Here is a 22,243-nt window from a genome sequence, read left to right on the forward strand (position 1 = left end):
CTGTGTGTTAGTCTCAAGTGAGCACCGTTCACTGAACAACTAAGGGACCATATATCCACATCGATATGACATAGATAGAGGCACAAAACCAAAAATGTGAACGTAGCATAGGCTAGACACAAACTCAACCAAATATTCGTACTACCAAACATATTTTGAAACGTCTACCTGGAAAGCATACGAAGAAAGGCAACAAAGAAGAGAAGACAAGCGCAATTCGAAGAAAACTGCAAATAAAAACCAAGAACGACAGCGGATCATGTTTGTTCCCTTGCCGGTGCCGTTCGTCTTTCAGAGAACTGCTTCCGACTTCAGCGCCTGGCGTCTCAAGTCCCCGCTGGCTCTACGCTCCAGCTCCGGTAAGACCTTTACTTATCCCGCCATAGCTGTTTCATTGGCCATGCTCCTCTACATTTCACATACATGAAAAAAACTTAGTCAGTCAGCTAATACCTGTCCACTGCACTGGCAAGTCGTTAGACCACCTCTTGATTCCTCAAAAAGGATGAGAACATTTAGCTTGAATTGTTTATAGACACAGGTTACATTTCTCTCCGAGTCGAATTTTCCCCCAAAAGACATTAGAATATGTGTATAAAAATCCAAAGTGTAAAAAAAACATCTTATCCCCAAAATGTTGTCAAGAAAATGTGGTTCATTATTTACATCCTTTAAACATTTGCCTATCCCATGCTGTTCCCAGACCGTTTTCTCTCCTCACTTCCATCCCCATCTGTCTTCTCCGCTCCGTCTGCCTCTGTCTATGCACCCGTCTCTCCCGCTTTCGTCTCATGGACGGTTAAGGGAATATTCATGGTAATTTATCGACCCAGCGGAGATCGATCCCGGGGCCGCGGAAAAAAAAGAGGGATAGAGAGTGAGAAACCTTGCGACAAGGCTGGGAGTGGGGAGTGGAAAAGATTGAACGAATTACTGGCCATTCTACTTTAATTGTCATATTCTCAGTCAAAGTGTTGATGCGTAAAGTTGATAGGCCTAGTCAGGTTAGGTAATTATCAATTCATTAAATGAGAAATGATTGGTGACTGTAGTGTTGCAACAACCTGTGGAGTATATGAACTATCTTGTCTTTTACGATCTTTGTCACTTTTTGGTGGAGGTGGTTTTATCTAACAACGAGGAGAGAGGGAAGGGGGCGGGAAGATGATGCTGTCCCTGTCTCCATCCAAGTGGAACATTCAAATGACAGATGGGGCCGAATATATGCTCCTCTCCAGGCCTGTGATGATAATGCAGGCTATCTACTTAACTACATGTCACCAGGAGAAGAACGGTTGACATTTTTAATGAGCGCTGGTTGTGGTAGCCATGCAGGAGGACGTCTTGACAGGGCACGTATGCCCATTGCTTTTGTTGTGACAGAGAGGGGTGGGAAGAGGGGACAACCGTTATAGGTAGGTCACTGAATGAAATTAAGGTAAAGTATAGGTTAGGAGTGAATAATAATGAACACATTTTGTAAAATGTTTAAAATGGGATAAACAAAGTATAACATTCGTGATGTAGTTGAGGGTTAACTAAAGTAAACTCAGTTTACACCTTTTTATTTTGTGAAAAGGGGTTATCCACTTATAATGCTAGATAACAATTTATTTGCATATAGGTTTACCCACCTATTTACCCCTAATGTTCAAGGTTGACCCACCTACATCCCTGGGTAACACACCTATATCCCAGGGTAACACACCTACTAGCTTATGCCAGTATAGAGGTGTGAGTGAGTAGCCTATAAAGTGAACATACTCCCATATGCAGGCTTGAATAGAAGGGTATAAGTCAATACTGGTATGAAACATCAATGGTAGAAAAGTGAATATACCCCCTTCTTTTCTTCTCTCTACTTTCATTCCTCCATGTCCCTTGAGGAATTGGGTAACAACATAAAGACACAGATGGTCGGTCAGCCAATAAAGAGCATCTAACATAGAAGTCTCTCTCTCTCTCTCTCTCTCTCTCTCTCTCTCTCTCTCTCTCTCTCTCTCTCTCTCTCTCTCTCTCTCTCTCTCTCTCTCTCTCTCTCTCTCTCTCTCTCTCTCTCTCTCTCTCTCTCTCTCTCTCTCTCTCTCTCTCTCATTCTGTCTGTCTTTCTTGTGTTCCCTTTGGGCCCGGGTGGGTTTTCAATTGGATTTTCCTGGTGTTTTGGTCTGGCCCATAAGCCTGTTTAGCTAAGTCTGTTACCCACACTTCCCCTTCTGATCTAAGGTCCAGATGATGGACAGAGAGAGAGAGGGGGCTGCTGGGGGTTCAATCCCAGCATGCTTAGAGGGAGAGAGAGATAGAGGCTAAAGTGGGGGTGTTAAGGAGGGAAAGAACGAGAGAAGGAGGGAGAGAGAGAGAGAGAGTACAAACAGCATACGTTAGCAAAGATGGGCTATTGGGCTACCAAGTGGATCTAAGCTAAGAGCTTATGTGTTAGGTTGACCATGGTGTTGTGGCAAACCCACTAACCCCATGAAGGGGTTTTTCCGGCCACCATTTTGATGGCGGTTTGTAAAATTATCTTGGATTTTTCTGTCTGGATGTGCATGGCCAGTCAGCAAACACGGCATTAGGCTAAATGGGATTGGCTCAAGGGTTCAGACATGGTTTGAGATGCATTTGGAAATGGTTTCAGGGTCCGTTTCCAAGTTGAGAAAGAAGGTGAAGCATAGCATTAGAGGTATATCTGCAGTATTAATAGTAGAAGCAAGTAATACCATATTAATAGTAATAACGTATGTTGTTACCTCCATAGAAAGGTGAGGGAAAGGTATGTTACTGAAGTCCCGTTGAAATGGATGGTTTCGTCAGGAATAAGTCTGCAAAACGTTTCCTTTTTCAGGAACCTTGAGTGTATTGGGACCTGCCATTACCCCGTTAGCGCCGTAGGCTTTGACATTGGTCGCAGCCAGAACAAATCATTTCAAAAATATATGTTTTATTTGGCTTTAAAATCTCCAGAGTTCTTTTTTGCACATAAAAAGCTATCAAATTCAGAGTGAGTCGGCGCTCTGTCTGGTGAGGGACTGTGAATGTTTGTAGCTGTGTTGGTACTTGCGGTCATGCTACCAAGTATACTGCATGTTTTGACTATCCAGGCAAAACGTAAGAGTTTTTAATTCACCAGATTCAGATTCATCATTGTATTTTAACACAACCAAAGGTTGGTATTTACTTTCGTTACAGCATGGTAAGATAACTCTGATAAAGTGCTCAACAATGACATACTAGACACAAATCTATGGACTAACCACTGGGCACTGACATCATTTCAACGTCTATTCCACGTTAGTTCAACGTTTCAATTGCAGCATCTAACAGGCAGTTTTCTGGTCCAGCTCCCTAACCACTCCACCACCACACACTGTTGCTTCCGTGCTGCTTGATAACTGCCTCCAGCCCACACTCCAACTCCTCACCTCTCTCTGCCCAGGATGAGGCTGTGTACCTGGGCTTGGCGAGGGGAGTAAGGTGGGGGCAGATGGGTGAAGGCTTGGAGGCCTGGATTAATTGGCTAGCATTTATGTGTGTGTGTGTGTGTGTGTGTGTGTGTGTGTGTGTGTGTGTGTGTGTGTGTGTGTGTGTGTGTGCGCGTGCGTGCGTGCGTGTGTGCGTGTGTGACAGCTCAGGTCTGCGAGAGAGGGCGGACAGGTTGTATACTCGATAATTGCACATTGAGGTCAATTATAGATCTGTGTATGTATCTTATCTGAACCAGTATGAATTCACAGGTACATACTGTCAGAGTGGTTTCAACCTCGCTCTGATATTGATCAGGTTTCATTGAATACTCTCCGCCTGTGTGTCTAGTGTGTGTGTGTATGTGTGTGCAGTATGTACGTAGCGTGTGTTTGTGAGGGAATGTGTGTGTGAGTGTGTGTATAGATCGGATTTAAGGGGGAGCGTTAGCGAGTCCCAGTGCTAACATGATTGCGAATGACAATATGTCCACCAAGGTTTGTTAGGGACATAATGAGGAATCAATAGACACAACAGAGGTGTCAATACAACATGCTTTATTGCATTAAGCCACCTCTCCCATCCCTGCCCCTAACACCGACCCACTCTCTCTGCCTCTCTCTGCCTCTCTCTGCCTCTCTCGGCCTCTCTCTGCCTCTCTCTGCCTCTATCTGCCTCTCTCTGCCTCTATCTACCTCTCTCTGCCTCTGCCTCTCTCTGCCTCTCTCTGCCTCTCTCTGCCTCTCTCTGCCTCTCTCTGCCTCTCTCTGCCTCTCTCGCTCCCTTCTCTCTTGGACACTTAAACACAGCCGCTTCTTTTTTTGGTCCGCCGATAATGAACTCATTGCAGACCACTGATGTAGCCGAGCTGTAGCGATGAGAACGATAAATGGTCCTCTCGATAGAACTAAATATGGAGGGCAGATTTCGGCTCGGCCTCACCGCCCGCCTGCTCCCTAGCTCGCCACCTACTGCCCATGTTACCATGGAGACATCCATAGGCCATTAGACACATATAGTTATACAGGTAAACACTTTCTCTCTTCTCTCTCTCTGTCCTCCACTCAGCTTACCTTCGGAGCCTTGATGGTCACAAAGACCATTAGGAGCCAAATTGGCCGTATTCAGGACACAATGCTATATTTGACTGGCCTGAGTGAGTGTGTGTATTGGTGTGTGTGTGTGTATGCATGCCCTTGTACATCTTTGTGTGTTTCTGTGTGTGTCTGTGCGTGTGTCTTTGTACATCTTTGCGCGCGCGAGTGTGTGTGGAATCTTTGTGAGTGTGTGAGTGTGCATGTGCCAGTGTCCATCGCACATCACCCAAATGATGACTCCAAGCACAGCAGGGCCTCCTTTTCCAATGCACAACCCTCTCAGTGCTCAATGGGCAGTGTCTGCACACCCCTGGAATGGAACTCATTCTCAACCCCTAATCGAATGCACTTAGCCACGGGCCCCTTTTCTCAAATGAACAAACAAATAGTGTACAAGCAGGCACGTCGTAGGGGGAGAAAGCAATGTCTATACATACAGCTCCTACTACATTCCCCACTTCCTCCCACAATACATTACCTTGGCCCTGCAATAGCACACGGAGATGAATAGCCTAGCGAGCTAGCCCCGCCTGCTACGCCAGTGGTGGAAAACCTGCAGGCTTCTCTGCTGATTAGCTGCTGATCTGGGGTCAAGGTTAGCCACCTCTTAATTAAGCAGAATAATTCGATTTCACACTGTACAGCAACATAACACAGGGAGCAAGGGAAGGAAAGGAGCGGCGGCGCTTTGGCCTTTTGTGACACACGCCAGGCTGTTATCCCATCCCCTCTTTTGTGTGCTTCTCAATGAGGCCTGGTATGAAACGAGGGAAAAGAAGGCAAAAGCGCCCTGGAGAAAAAAGGACCCGCTCTTTTGATTTCGGGGGGGCTTATCATAACGAGGAAGAATGTGTGACTTTTTTTCTATTTTAGTAAGATAGTAGCGCCGGGCTAAAGCCCCTTGCTGTTGAATGTAACTTTAGTCGGGGTGAGATTAAAGGGAAAGAGAACGATGCACATTGTGTGTGTGTGTGTGTGTGTGTGTGTGTGTGTGTGTGTGTGCGTTTGTGTGTGTGCAATGTAATCCCACTCCCCTACACACATCGAGATGTGTTGGCAACAACAAGCCATGTAGTTGGATTAACTAGACACCAGAAACGTGTCCTTTGTGTGGCCTTTGTGTGTGTGTGTGTGTGTGTGTGTGTGTGTGTGTGTGTGCCTTGGCAGGCATAATGTTGTGGCTGTTGATACATTTAAGCAATAAAGGGGAATAATACAACTTGGTCCTGTTTGGTTGAATTTTGCCCCCCTCTCCCCTCAACTGGTTGTAGGCTAGTGCAGTTTTGGGAGAGATTTAGCTTCCCCCCCAATTTAATTTAGCGGATGGGAGTTATGATAATGAAAGGATGAGGTGGGAGGTGTGTGTGTGGGGGGGGGTTCCCTTATATACCTCAGGGACACTCTGTCCTTCCTTCCTCCTTCCTTCCTCCCTCCTTCCTCCCTCCTGCCATTGTGAGTGCAAGGGGTGACTGCCAGGGGTTTGAGTGAAAAATGTAATATCATGCACCCACAAATGTGTGCGTGCAGCAGACAGAAGTAACGTGACAACAATGGAGCGGCTCGGGGGCCAGCGGATGCTCGGGGTCCGGCTTTTAATATATCTGAGTGCTCGGACGCTTCAACCCCCACCTGCCCCCTATCCAACCCCCCCCCCCCCCCCCCTTCTCAAATACATACATGCACTTTACACACACTCAAACATTTGCATTCACACATTCAGTATGTATGTATGTACGTACACAGGGATTTATTAACATTGGGTTGAACCAAAGTGCCTGCAGGCTATAGACAAGAGTACAGACACACAGATGGTACAGGTTCACCAAACCCAAGTGTATGAATAATCAGATACCAGTACACATCTCCGTGGACCACTGAGGAGTTTTAAACCCTACTGCGTGTGATCATAATAGACACACATTACAAGGGTATCCCCCCTTTAACATTTGCCTATCAGAGGGGGAGAATGTATTTTTATTTTCCATGCTCACCTCCTTATCACCGTCTCCCTCTGTTCTTTTTCATCCTCTCGTTTTGTTCCAGGAGAGGAGTGCTCCGTACTAAAATGAAATTAATCTGTTGTAGTACACCCCCCCCCCCCCCCCTCCTCTCCCCCTACCCCCCAGCTCAATCTCATTCTCTCTTTGCACTATGGGGAGAATTGAAGTCGTCACTTTAACCTCTCCGTATTGGATGTGAATCTGTTAGCCAGCCTCACTCTCGCAGCAACACTCCCCTGCCCTAATCCACACACACACACACACACACACACACACACACACACACACACACACACACACACACACACACACACACACACACACACACACACAGACAAACCGTCCTCTGTCGCTTTCTCTGGGGGCGTCAATCAAACACATTATTATGAGTCTGTGTGCCTCACCAATGCAGCAGCAACACGTTTTAAAGGCTGCATCGTGTTGAAGGCCCCTAGCATGGAGATATTTAGAGGCCCTTTTCCCTCCACACTTTTTTTGTTGTTGCCTATTTGGGCTGTGTCCTTTGTTGAACCTAGCCCTTATTAAGAGGAGTGTATTGAATGGCGAGGAGCCTGCATTACATAAAGAAGCGGGAGAGAGCTACTTCTCCCTTCTCCCTAATGGCACCCCTCAGGGATTTAGGAGTGCAAGCCTGCACACATAGTGCTGAGGTAGGACAGGTGAAGCTGAATCCTCCCCCACCATTCATCCACTGTATGAATATGGTAAATCCAGTCCGCTCAGTGGCATAATTCTCTATAGAAAATGGGTCCTAGTATACCGGTATTCCTAAGGGGGATTTCCGAAGGAGAATCTGATATTTAGGCTAGCTCTCCCTTCTCCTTTTTTTTTCTGGGGGCTTTTAAAAGCCTAGCTCCCTCCGATCCAGCTATCTGTCTATCTATCTATCTATCTATCTATCTATCTATCTATCTATCTATCTATCTATCTATCTATCTATCTATCTATCTATCTATCTATCTATCTATCTATCTATCTATCTATCTATCTATCTATCTATCTATCTATCTATCTGTCTGTCTGTCTGTCTGTCTGTCTGTCTGTCTGTCTGTCTGTCTGTCTGTCTGTCTGTCTGTCTGTCTGTCTGTCTGTCTGTCTGTCTGTCTGTCTGTCTGTCTGTCTGGGTGTTGCACACAGAATTGAACACAGAGCCGAGCACTCAAAAGCTAAGGCTGATGTTGGATGGCCCAGTGTTCACTTACTACCCAGAAGTGCTATCTTCTTCAGTCCATGCATGGCTTTCTTGTCAGCCGTCGTTCCCCCTCGCTACGCCTCTGTGTAGACAGCTAGCTGTAGCAAGGTACGTTTAGCCGCTTGGCCCTAAGGCAGTAAATGATCTGTGATGAACCATGTGTGGTTGTGTAGCTCCGAGGTTTTTACGACCCATCCTTGTAAAGGCCAAAGACTGCGGTCAGGCTTGATTTTAAAGAGATCTTTTGCATTCTCAACATATCCGCTGGAATTAGATTTGAGTATCAAATTATTGACCACTCACACTTGACATTTTATAGGTGGGTGAATCTGTGATAGATTAAATGGGTCTATTTGAAAATGTCTCCCTACAATATATAATTAGTCTATATACATGATATATCTGAATTCGTATTTGATTGTGCTAAACATGCTAAATGTTTAATGGAGAAATCAATTGTGTCCATATAGATGTCCCCTAAATATGCTTCAATACCCACCCACTTCACCATGTTAAATATGCACAAATGTCAGCATTTAAATGCAGCTATGCTAAAATATTAATGCCAATACCCTCAAATGTTATGTGCCTCATTTATGTGAGCTGAGGTGTGAGTATGTGTTTGGATGAAATGGGCTTTTACCAGCCCCCCTCTTGGAGCACAATCCGTGGCCTCTGCTCTCCTTTGTCTCGCTGTGAGGTGTGCAAGGGGGGGTTGACCCCTGACCTTTATCCTTCCTCACTGCCCTCCCTCTGTTGTTCCTCCTTCTGCTAAATCATATGCAGCCGGCCCATCAACCCCATTCTATTCTTCTCTTTCATCTGTCCATGGCCTGGCCTATCTGTTGTGTCACGTCTCAAGTTCAAGGCCCGGAGCTCTGGGGTAGCTGGGCCAGACTGGCCATGACATTAAGTGGATTACCTGGTTACTCTGTATATTAAAGACCCTGACAAAGATATGTAGACAGTGGGGTTAAAAGCTGTGCTCTTTGTGTAAGGGGGCCTTGAAATTCCATTTTTGTTATTTACATTTTAGTAGACACTCGTATCCAGAGCGACTTGCAGGAGCAATTCGGTGTTAAGTACCTTGCTCAAGGGCACATCGTCAGATTTGTTTCACCTAGTCTCCTCGGGGATTCGAGCCAGCGACCTTTCACTTAATGGCCCAACGGGCTTAACCGCTAGGCTACCTGCCTCCCCTAAAATGAAATAAAAATGTGCTAGATGTTGAAAATGCTTTCTGAACAGATGGATCAGATAGGATCCAGATCAGTTGGACACCCACTCAGGCTGTTTTGTCTGTCTTGGGATACAATTCTCAGTCAAATGGTTAGTTTGGTCATTTCTTTATTAGATTTGACAATGTTTTACATGCAAGCTCATACAAGCTCATACAAGCTCATACAACTCATACAAGCTCATAAAAGCTCATAAAAGCTCATAAAAGCTCATACAAGCTCATACAAGCTCATACAAACTCATACAAACTCATACAAGCTCATACAAACTCATACAAGCTCATACAAGCTCATACAAACTCATACAAGCGCTTGTGCACACACACACTCGTGTACAGGCATGCGTTCACAAACGCACACACGCCCGCACACACACGCATCACGCACACCCCATTGCCAACACAAGTGCTTCTATGAAAGGTAGCTCTCATTGTCATTGAACATAACGTGAGGCCCAAACATAAAAACCAATCTGAGGAAACGCCTCTATTGTGGAACCACACCGTTATACCCACGCAGGTAGAATAAGTCCAAGGAAATGGCCATTGGTTAAAAGCTTCACATTGTGTAAAACCACATTGTGCATTCTTTGCCGACATTTCAGCTGCACAACTCCCAAGGATGCCCGTCTGAATGCACTGCGGGAAGCAATTTGTGGCCCCTCCGAGCGTCAGCGAATGACTGTGTTCATGGCATTCCTGGTCATAATGGAGCGCCGAGCGCCATTTTCTTTTAGAAGCGACATAATTGAATGATTATTAAGGTAACCTCGAGGTTGTGCTCCTGCTGTATGACTGCAGTCGGTCCGTGTTCAAGAGCTTCCATTCGTGGTGGAAGTGTTGCACCGTATCCTGCAAATCCCACAAAGCCTGGTGTCCGCAACGTCTCGGGCCGACAATACGACTGTATTTTATATATATATATATATATATATATATATAATTTTTTACACATCTTTTAGATGCTTTATTGTGAATTACTAAAGGGGGGTGATAGACTACAGTAGAGAGAGAAGGTGTAAGCGGGGATCAAACTCCCACCACTGGGTTGCATGAAACGACTAGATAGACAGGGTGCTGAAATGACTAGATAGACAGGGCGCTGAAATGACTAGAGAGACAGGGTGCTGAAATGACTAGATAGACAGGGCGCTGAAATGACTAGAGAGACAGGGTGCTGAAATGACTAGAGAGACAGGGTGCTGAAATGACTAGATAGACAGGGCGCTGAAATGACTAGAGAGACAGGGCGCTGAAATGACTAGAGAGACAGGGCGCTGAAATGACTAGAGAGACAGGGCGCTGAAATGACTAGAGACAGGGCGCTGAAATGACTAGAGAGACAGGGTGCTGAAATGACTAGAGAGACAGGGTGCTGAAATGACTAGAGAGACAGGGTGCTGAAATTACTCGTGACAGGGTACTGAAATGACTAGAGAGACAGGGTGCTGAAATTACTCGTGACAGGGTACTGAAATGACTAGAGAGACAGGGTGCTGAAATTACTTGTGACAGGGTACTGAATCAAATCAAATCAAATCACATTTACTTATATAGCCCTTCTTACCTCAGCTGATATATCAAAGTGCTGTACAGAAACCCAGCCTAAAACCCCAAACAGCAATCAATGCAGGTGTAGAAGCATGGTGGCTAGGAAAAACTCCCTAGAAAGGCCAAAACCTAGGAAGAAACCTAGAGAGGAACCAGGCTATGAGGGGTGGCCAGTCTTCTTCTGGCTGTGCCGGGTGGAGATTATAACAGAACATGGCCAAGATGTTCAAATGTTCATAAATGACCAGCATGGTCAAATAATAGTAATCACAGTGAACAGGTCAGGGTTCCATAGCTGCAGGCAGAACAGTTGAAACTGGAGCAGCAGCACGGCAAGGTGGACTGGGCGCAACAAGGAGTCATCATGCCAGGTAGTCCTGAGGCATGGTCCTAGTGCTCAGGTCCTCCAAGAGAGAGAAAGAAAGAGAGAATTAGAGAGAGCATGCTTAAATTCACACAGGACACCGGATAAGACAGGAGAAATACTTCAGATATAACAGACTAACCCTAGCCCTCGGACACATAAACTACTGCAGCATAAATACTGGAGGCTGAGACAGGAGGGGTCAGGAGACACTGTGGCCCCATCCGATGATACCCCCAGACAGGGCCAAACAGGCAGGATATAACCGCACCCACTTTGCCAAAGCACAGCCCCCACACCACTTGAGGGATATCTTCAACCACCAACCTACCATCCTGAGACAAGGCCGAGTATAGCCCACAACGATCTTCGCCACAGTACTGAAATGATTAGAGAGACATGGTGCTGATATAACTAGATAGACAGGGTTCTGAAATGACTAGAGAGACAGGGTATTGAAATGACTAGATAGACAGGGTTCTGAAATGACTAGATAGACAGGGTATTGAAATTAATAGATAGACAGGGTTCTGAAATGACTAGAGAGACAGGGTTCTGAAATGACTAGATATACAGGGTTCTGAAATGACTAGAGAGACAGGGTTCTGAAATGACTAGAGAGACAAGGTGCTGAAATGACTAGATAGACAGGGTGCTGAAATGACTAGAGAGACAAGGTGCTGAAATGACTAGAGAGACAAGGTGCTGAAATGACTAGATAGACAGGGTGCTGAAATGACTAGAGAGACAAGGTGCTGAAATGACTAGATAGACAGGGTGCTGAAAATGACTAGATAGACAGGGTGCTGAACTGACTAGATAGACATGTTTCTGAAATGACTAGATAGACAGGGTGCTGAAATGACTAGATAGACAGGGTGCTGAAATGACTAGATAGACAGGTTGCTGAAATGACGAGATAGACAGGGTGCTGAAATGACTAGATAGACAGGGTGCTGAAATGACGAGATAGACAGGGTGCTGAAATGACGAGATAGACAGGGTGCTGAAATGACTAGATAGACAGGGTGCTGAAATGAATGTAATAGACTCATAGTCTTTCACTAAGACTAATAGTATGCAGTTTGCCTTTACTCTTCCATCTTATCACTATATATTTATTGACTACGGAGAATGAGGTTTTTCACATACATGTACATAATTATTATCATACATTTTCCGTAGACAAATTGTACATTTGTTTGAATTGATTTCTACTGTAAGTTAACAAATGATCGGGCAAATAATGATTGTGGCAGTAAATGTCAAAGGAAGTAATACATTCATAAAGTTTTGTATGATATGTTTATATTTGGATACACCACTTCGCTCCTTACAAGAAAACATTACTAATGAACCCAATTTTTTTTTAAAGTAGATTTATTTAATAGAATTTTGGTTCAGCATCCAATAAACTCAATCAAACGAGAGCTTTCTTATTTGGCACGCCCTGTCTCTCATTTCTCTTGCACACACTGTAGTTAACAGGGGGTGTAGGTAGGAGACCAGGCTAGGAAATGAGAAATGACCCAACCTCATACCCCTAACACCCCCCCCCCCCTCCCACCCCAAACACCCCCCTCTCCAACACTCCTCTCCTTTATCCTTCCCCCAGGAAAGAAAGAGAGAAGTAGAGAGGGGAGAGAAGAGAGAGGTGGAGGGATGGGTCGGATGAGGGGGGACAGACAGAAGGCATTAAAATTCATAGCCTTTTTTATTTTCTGTGCTGAAAATCAATACTGTCTACTATGGATGAGGTGAACAGTGGACAACAGTGGTTGCGGGCCAGGGAGGGAGGGAGAGAGGGGTGGAGGGAGAGGGGAGGGTGGGGTCGTCAATATTACCAGTGACACAGCCACTGCAGGCCAAGGTAAAAATAGGGCTGGACAATGGTGGGGGAGGGAGACCAAGGGTTCATTAAGTCTGACCAACAGTGTTGGATGCACAGCGGGCCCTATTGTCCAAGCATCAGTGGACCCACACACACACCTAAATAGCACCCACACACACTGGAAAAAAATCCAGCCACCCTCCATTGGAACCCGCAACCCTGACAGAGGAGCGTATATATGCATTCCTTGCTGTACTGTAGTGGTGGTAGTGGTGAGCTAGAGGGAAGATCTCCGCTGCGTATATATATAGGATGAGGATCGGTGGTTACTATGGCGATAGGTGTGAGCTAGGGCCAGTGGTTTTGAGGCGTAAACCGTCATAAATAATGGAGGGAGCCGATCCACATTGAAATGCAACGGGTGCACCTCTGGCATGTTGGGTAATATTGGCTTTTTTGAAAATGTATTTTTCATAAGGATCGTCTCTGCACACACACGTGTGTTTTGCATTTACATACGTTTGCATTCGAAATTTCCTCAACAAGTCAACTAGAGTAGATAAGGGTTTATTAAGTCCAGTCACTCATGAATTGGATCCCAAAGCAATATCAAAGTGACTAGTAACTGGAAGGGCATATGCAGAATATTTAGAAAATGTAAAATATTTACCCGTTGGAACATTTCATACAATATATATATATTTTTTACATCTTTCTTTTTTTCTTTAATGATTAACTTACAGTAACAGTGTTTATACATTTTGAATCAATAATTGATCGTTATTTAGATATTTTTGCCCATGTGGTGGTGTGTTCTGGGTTGGGTTCATGTATAGCCCCTCTCTCTTCACACTCAGGTGCCAACATCAACTGAAGAAATGAACCGGATATTCAGTCAGAATATGGATGAGCCAGCTAACTCAATATGACCGTGTGTGTCGTGTGTGTGTGTGTGTGTGTCGTGTGTGTGTGTGTGCGTGTGTGCGTGTGTGCGTGTGTGTGTGTGTGAGAGAGAGAGAGTTGTTGTGCGTACACTTTTTGAACATCGTAAGAGAGGAATATTTGAGTGAAGGTTGGACGTATGAATTTCTAGGACACTTGGGAGTTGGAGCGAGTGTAATGTCATATAGTATGTATGTGGTGGGACTGCAAGTGTGCATGTGGTGCGCAGCTGTGTGTTCACCACATTGGGAGGACGGTATCCACAGCTAGATAATGTCAATAGCATTGGCTAACACTCTGTGTAACAGAGTAGGGTCCACATCTGTCCCTGAGAATGCAGAGTGCACTAAGCCAATAAGTAGACGTCCAATCCATGCAGGTGCAGCATGCATGTCGGTGAATGGGGGGGAACCGTTTGAAGTGGAAATGTGTCTGGTTGGCAGCGGGCCAAGGCATCAGTAAAGCCAACTGAAGTTTGAGAGCCAGTGAGAGCCATTTAAGGTCCATTTCTCTCAGGCCCTACAGCACTTCCCTGGACCCGCTGTGACACACCGCCCAATTAGAACCATGGAGGTGGTACAGCACGGCCTGTCTTAACACTATACTGCAGAGGATGGCTCTGTGTGTGTGTGTGTGTGTGTGTGTGTGTGTGTGTGTGTGTGTGTGTGTGTGTGTGTGTGTGTGTGTGTGTGTGTGTGTGGGTGTGAATGCAAGTCATGAATTGCGTGGATAGAACTGTCTCGTTATGCAAAATAATATATACGTACTGTGTGTTAATCTGTAGTTTACGGGAACACACAAGCACATCACACACCCCACACACTCATGAGGTTTCTATGTGTCTTTTAATTTCATCCTCGATAACACCCCCCCCCCCCCCTGTAGTTACTGCCACTTCATCCCTACCAACCTGTATCCCTCTGCTTCGGTGCTCAGCCTCCTTTCCAGCTTTACAGTAGTCCGTCTCATAACCACATAACCCCTGAACATCAACTCAGCACAAAATAAATGTTTTCTGAGTGCTAAATATTTTTAAGTGTAAAGAGGATTCATTTTGGTCACGTACTCCATTATCAATGTGTTTATTCCTATTTATTGTACTACGATAGTGTTTGTTTTGCACCTCATTTCCAGGGTCCTCAGTAGGCATTTCACTGCATATTGGTAGGAAGATCACCCCACCTCTTAGCAGACAGGACTCCATTCATTCCAGCTTCATCTTTACTACGATAACAACGGATACGTTGTCAGAGCATTATGGGTACTGTAGTACATCAGCTTGACCCCTCACCATGGGCCGTTGCCATGTTCTTTTTCTCTTACTACCCGAAAAAAAGACCTCAATGTGTTAAGTTCACTGCTTTCTGATTCGCTGTGTTGGGATGGGTCTTGTAGTCTGAGATATTTACCATCAACAGGGGTGGAGTCGAGGAGTGGAAATAGGACAACATTATCCGTGTTGGATCAGCTTTACAAACTCTGACACTTTGTTTCCCCCGTGCCCTCCCCTCTTTTGCTCCCATTTCAACTTTTTCTCCCTCTGCCGCCGCAACTGTTGCGCCTCAAACTCTCAACCTTCCCTGTTTCCGACTCCCCTGTCCTGTCTCTCTCTCTCCCCTCTCCCCCCCCCCCCTCTCTCTCGCTCCTCTCTCCCTCCCCCCTCTCTCTATTGATCTAGTCATAGTTTTCCGTCTTCACTGTGCTGGCTGGCTGGCTTTAATCAATACAGATAATTGTCTGCTTTCTCCCGATGCCAAACAGTCTGTGTTTTTTCTCAATGAATCCAGGTCTTTCCCCTCCGCACCCCTCCCTCCCCCTCCCTTCGCCTGGGAATCCCTCCATTAATGACAGGAGATAACCTGCTTTCCTTACCGATTTTCTCCCCCCCCCCCTCCCCCGGCTCCCTCGTTCATTGATCGGCGTGAGATATTGCCCCGTGTGCCCCTTCTACGAATGTAAACACAACGAACACGTGGCTTTTGTAAGTACAAACACACACATGGACACACACACACCCATGACGCGGCCCCGGCCGTTACTCTGCACGCTTGCCCCCCCCCGTCAAGCCTAGAACATGTTAATAGACTACGTGACTGCTTTGGTACGTGTCAATGGACTCTGCCGTGATTCACATGTGTACTGTTGACTTTTCTTTCATTGGACTTGGCATTGTGCTCTTCAATAAACGTTTCCCTGTCTGTCACACACATATTCACTGAACAAGTTGCATTACAATTCAATAATATCTTATTTATCAATAATATCTTATATAAGTCCTAAAAAAAAAATGATCGAATTGATGTACTCTTTGCTCACATTGACAAAGGCAAAACACGTGCTGTGTTGCAAGTCCAACCAAATGCGCATAATGCATCGACTAGCCCAATCATGCACTAGAAGGATTACCTAGCTGGCTTTATACAGTAGGGGCAAGGCCACACTGTAATTACATGGTTTCTACACAAAGCGCCTCAAATCATGTCAAAAGAGCTAGACTCCACACTGGGCAGTGATGTGATCCAGCACGCCACGTACAAAACCCTGAAACCAAAAGCATGCAACGGGCGTCTGTACAGAATGTGAAAGGCTATGGACATTCCAAACACACATCAGGTATGGCATGCAAGACCAAAATATACAGAGCGAGAGCACATATGAACGCACAAAGTGGAAAATGTGACAAATGTACGCGCCAACCTATTAGCATATTTGGTTTGAATAGGCCTATAGAAATGTCATATGGAACTACAACTATGCAGCTATATCCACAAATGCATGAATGGAAAAGAACTACCTCAGGGAACATTATAGAGTGGAATCTATTTACGTACTGTAGATATGTCTGTACACGCATTTTTGCAGGTTGTACTTCCTGTACACAATGTCAAATCTAAAGCCTATCCTGTTCTCTCTCCCCCCGCTGTTATGATCTCTGCTTCTTCTCACTCCACTCAACAACTTGAGTGCGACCGAGAAACAGAGAGACCCGATGGAGAGCCACTGCGGCCATTTTGTTTCTCTTGTTTTGCCGCCTGCGATGTGAACGGAACCCTGATCCAATTTATACTGGTCAGTGGTGTGAAATGGCGGTCAGGCGGGGACGCGAAGGACTCTCCAGCCACTCGGGCCTCATTGCAGCGGTGTTTAAATGGTCCTAGATGAACATGACACTGTGCTGGTCCAGCATGCCTAGAGCCGCGGCACATGGGCAGGACACACACATGAACGCAAGCACAAGCGTGTGTACACACACACACACACACACACACAAACACACACAGATCTTTCAATCCTCTGTCTTATATATGAAGTTGTTTTTTTCTTTTTTCCATCAACGTTATCACTGTTATAGTCTCCCCTGCGGTTTCAACTAGTACAAAAGACGGACACACACACACAATTGCTGCAGCATTACACAGACTACCGGTATATAAGGAAACCTTTTTTGAGTCGTACAATCGGTAATTGTACGATTGTATGATTGCTCAAATGGGCAGTTGCTGCATTCTTACACAATTATGTTCCACTTTGACAATTTCTCTTCCTGACAAAATGGATTTCCAGGGGTGTGAATTGAAGAGATGAAAATACATGCATCGATATGTTTGAAAAACCATGGTAACACTTTACTTACTTTACCTTAGCCTGCGAGTATAATGTTTATGTCTCGTAAGCGTGTTGACGCCTTTATGGTAATGCTTCAAACATAATTTTGTCGTTGTTTCAAGCTATAACTAGTAATTGTTTACATCATCTGAGAATTTAGCTAGATTATTCCTACATCCTCTCCTATTGCATTAGTCATTACAGATATAGGATGTTAATTTGAGACAGTTTGCTACAGCAGAAAAATAATCCTGCAGCAACAGGAAATGGGAATTATTATGTGGATTATAATTCATGGGCATTTTTGTAGGAGTTGATACAGTTTTTGAAACGGAAAATCAAGTGGGAATGACAAACTTCAGAAGCCTTTTTAAACCTCAAATACACGACAAGTTGAACATTTCCCGAATTGCAGGAATGTTCTCCTCCACAGAGTGATCCAATTAAGATCCTACATCTGTAACTATATAATCATGCTTATTAGGTGGTTCTGTAAGAGCCTGAATCGACAGAAATAATTGAATCAATTATGTTTGATAATTCAAACAGATGTTTTTTTTTTTTTGTTGATACATTTGCATTTGACCTCGTAAGTCTTAATATGGTCAAAACTTAAGAAGTACACAAGCCTGCTCTCTAAACAATTTGCCAGTCTGAGGATTTGACCAAATGGAACAAAGCAGTGTATTTTCCATAGGATCTGGAATCCGAGCTGACACACACTCACGCACACGCACACTCAGACGCATTGTTTTTGTCCTTGGCTAAAAATTGCCGTGCTTGACGACCATACAGCGCCGACATGGCAACACGACATTCACCATCTAAGGGGAGAAGGGCCTTTTTGCGTGTGTCATTTGGTGAGGGAACATAAGTGGTCACGAGACGGTCAGAGGGTCCGCTGATGGAGAGAAGGTAAAAATAGAGAGATAAGAGCCATATTTGCTTGGGGGGGGGGGGGGGGGGGGGGGGGGGGGGGGGGGCTGTGGCCAGCAACTGTCACAGCCACAAATGGAAGTATGGCCCTCAGAAACAGCCATCCCGCCAACCCCCACCCTCGCCTTCCACAAAATGGAGTTTGTTAACTGAACGACGAGACGGTGTAGACTGCGTAACTCGGGCTAGAGTCTGCCTCAGGGAACCGTGGGTCCAAATCCCAGGCCCAAGGGCACACGGCGACATTGCAAGAGGCCCAATCGTCCAATCACACTCCCCAGGGAATTTGTTGGACCGCCGATTGAATCCCCTCTTATCCCCAAATTCAGAATCTGCTCCTCTTATCCCTTGTCCAACCGTGAGCGGTCACGCTTCAAGCTCAGGGATTTCTGCTGAATTTCTCGTCAGGATGCCAGTTGTGTGTTGTGTTGTTGCGACTGGTCGAATCTAGCATCTTTCATCAGAAATATGTGTATCTGTTTACACGTGTAAAAAAAAGAAAAAAGAAGATGTATTTAGTGTTAGAACTAACTTTTCTATTTTCTATATATTTTTGGTGCTTTTGCTGGGGGATCTTTTTTACTGGCACTTGGTAGACTATCAAAAATCTGACTGGAGGGACGGAACAGAGAGAATATGGGAGACCAGTGGGGGGAATATCTGGAGACTTATTCTCGTGTTTTCATTCACATTTATATTCTCTGGCGTCTGAGGTTCATGTGTGTGACTCGGGCGTAGTGTTTGGAGTGCGGTTAGGTAAATAAAAAGCTGGGCGCTCTGCCTCTTAACCTCTGAAAGTAGGGAGACGCAAATTTGAATCCCCCAGCGAGCCGAGCCAAAGAGAAAGGGGGGGGGGGGGGGGGGGGGGGGTGCGCAGAGCGGAGGCATCGGCCATTGCGAAAGTGCCTCTGGAGCGTGCGGGTCGGTGCAACCCCTGTGAGGGGCCCCGATCGATACAAACTCAGAGCAATAAAGCTTTCTCCCTGTCATCTCCACAGAATACAAAGCAGAATGGGGAAGGAAGGGAGGGAGAGGGGGGGGGGGGGGCGAGAGGGGTGAAAAGCTGTTCCGCTAGCCAGACCAATTTCCTAACCCCCCATCCCTCCCCTCTCCCCTTCAACCCCAACCACAAACCACCACCTTCTTCGCTCTCTCTCTCTCTCTCTCTCTCTCTCTCTCTCTCTCACTCTCTCTCTCTCTCTCTCTCTCTCTCACTCTCTCTCGTTTTCTTTCAGACCCTTATTTTCCCCTCTGTTTTTTTCCACGGCTCTTCACGTGCACCTTATACATCCCGTATTATATAATTAATGGTGTTGGAATAAATAGACTCAGCAATTCATCATTGTTATTTTAAAGAGATTGATCAAGAGGAAGAAGGAGAGGAACGGAGGAAGTGTGGGCCCAAAGGAAAGGTGAAACGCAGAGGGAAAATAGGGACGGAGGGAAGGAGAGAGAGCGAAGAGAGATGAGAGGTTTTAAAGGGAGGTGTATGAAGAAAGAAGAGAGGGGATAGAGTGATGGTCGTAGAGGAAGGGGGAAGGGAGGAAATTGGTATTACACTGATAGAGATGGATGTGCCGATGGATGGAGGGAGGAAAGGGGGAATATTTAACAGGACAGGAAGAGAGGAAGACGGGAGGGATAAAGAGGTCAAATAACCGCTCTCTTTAATTGAGAGCCAATTTAAGTCTAGGCTAATCGATAGACCTGTAAAGCGAGCAATCTCACGCCGAGCACAACGCCTACTGTAGAGAATGTTGTTTGGTTTAGTGACGAGGCGCTGTCATGTCGAATGGCTGTCTGTCTGTCCGCGCTTTCATTCACACTTTTCATTCAGATGGATATTCACAGCCGTTTAGCCCGGTTTATGTCCATCGAAATGGAATCTGTTCTATTCATTCTGGCCCTTCTATGTCTAAGTTTATGTTCCGTGTTGTTCAAGTTCACCGGACATTCTTGTACCTAAAGCCTTTAGGCTTTCATTTTGGCCAAATCCAGATCTCTTTTTCTCCCTCCCTCGCTCTCTCTGGACTGTGTGTCCGTCGGTCTGTCTGTCTTGTCGTTTTATTCTCTTGAGTCCTATCTGTTCCCTCTCTATTCGGAAGAGGCACTGTGTCTTTGTTACTCTCATTGTCACTCCCTCTTCCTTTTGTCATTCCACCTTTTATTGGAAAAGCCCAATGCACTACTTCCACCACTGTCCTTTCCATCTCTTCCTCTCCTCCATTTTCCATAGACTCCTCCATCCTTGCGAATGTGTCCCTTTATCCCTTCATCCCAAGTCCCCTGCACTCTCTCTCTCTCTTTCTCTTTATTTGTCTCTTTGTCCCTCTCTTTGTCTCTCTCTCTCTCTCTCTTTCTCTAATACTCTGGTCATCCCTCATTCCATTCTGTCCCCGCCACTGCCCCAACACCAGCCTTCCTTCCTCGCTCTATCTTCCTCTATCTTTTTTTTTTGCGTCCAGTCGTCCACCCCAACGGAGGAAGGGATAAAGAGAGGAAAGTAACACGCAGTGGCTATTCCCCCCCATCTCCTCTCCCTCCATTTCTTTGTTTATCTGCATCCCTCCATCTCACTCCCTGGGGAGATCAGTAATAACAGTGGAGACGGAGTGAGGGAGGGAGCTGCGATTATTGTCTTGTCGGGAGTCAGAGGGATCGATCGGCCCAGACATATGTGGTGCGAGAAAGAGGTACTGTATCGGATATAATAAACACTCCGGAGAAGCATTCGCACACACACACTCGTATACGCACGCACACACACACACACACACACAAACACACACACTTAGACACACATACAAACATACATCTGCACAAATAATTGCCTATCTGCACACACTCAATCTTGAGGGCCACTGAAAGACTCTGAAAGACATTCAACTTTGCTGTCAGAGACAAACAAAAGAAGGGCGCAGTTATTTAACTGTAGATAAAACTGTATTGGTCCTTAAGGACGTGTTCAATGCCATTCAAGTATGTGCCGACACCTTACAAAGGTCTCAGAAAGTCTAAACAACATTTATGCCTTTCAGCACTATGTTTTCTTCCTATTCAAGCCTTTCAATCAGTTGGGCTATAGGGTGGAAAAACATACTTATACTTAATGATTAACACACACACACACACACACACACACACACGCACGCACGCGCGCATACACAGTGATTTTTCACTGCTGTTGCCTGGCAACGGGCCCATGTGTCCTATTGGACCACCGCTGCTGACCAGTGATGTCATGCATGCCACTGCTGACCAGTGATGTCATGACCGCCGCTGCTGACCAGTGATGTCATGACCGCCGCTGCTGACCAGAGATGCTGCACCCTCTAGTTCTGTGTCCCGGGGATGAATAGGAGAGAAGGAAAGAGGTATGGGGATCGGGAGATAATAAAAGAGAGAACGTAGCAGAGGAGAGCAGTGATAGGTGCAGATTGAGAGGGGAGAAAGTGAAAGATGAGCAGCTGTCCATGTTGCTTTACAATCCAAGCTGATTGGATTAACCTTATCAAGTCTGCAACAAAGTGGCCTTAATGCAGCATCAATCTTTGTCCAGTAGTATATCCTCAGAAATTCGTATTTTTTTTTCTCCAGAGATTCATCTATTTACAGAAATTCGTAATTTGTACAGAAATGAATATAAAACATGTGCAATTGCTTGCAGCTGAAGATGTGAAAAGCAGTAGTAGAAATGGTTGAATGTGTGCGTGTGTGGTCATCAACAACCAACAACACCTCTTCACAAACCTGACCGCTTACGGTCAACTCCCCCCTGTATGTCCGTGTGGTTGACCGTATGTCTTGAGAAGAGACTACGGTCTCATTTTAAACCTTTAGCGCCGCACTGTAAAACCAGCCATTGTTCCATTCCATTGTCTGTAAACCAGGTCAACATATAACCAGGTAGTGGTCCAACTCCTTGAGGGACTTTGACAAGAAAAGCATGTACCGAGTTGCATTGGCCATTTGTGTGTCAGTGTGAGGCAGCTTGGCAGTACAGCAGT

General features: G+C 45.5%; 1 protein-coding gene across 1 annotated transcript in view; it reads left to right on the plus strand.

Annotated features, from left to right (window-relative positions):
• The first annotated feature begins 259 nt into the window (after positions 1-259).
• LOC139392163 (POU domain, class 2, transcription factor 2-like) overlaps positions 260-22,243 on the plus strand; it is a 45,962-nt gene continuing 23,978 nt past the window's right edge. The window contains exon 1 of the mRNA XM_071139935.1: positions 260-359. Coding sequence (XP_070996036.1) covers positions 260-359 — 100 coding nt within the window. The remainder of the gene's footprint in view (positions 360-22,243) is intronic.

The sequence above is a fragment of the Oncorhynchus clarkii genome, chromosome 32 (assembly GCF_045791955.1).
Source record: "Oncorhynchus clarkii lewisi isolate Uvic-CL-2024 chromosome 32, UVic_Ocla_1.0, whole genome shotgun sequence".
NCBI classification, from domain to species: Eukaryota; Metazoa; Chordata; class Actinopteri; order Salmoniformes; family Salmonidae; genus Oncorhynchus; species Oncorhynchus clarkii.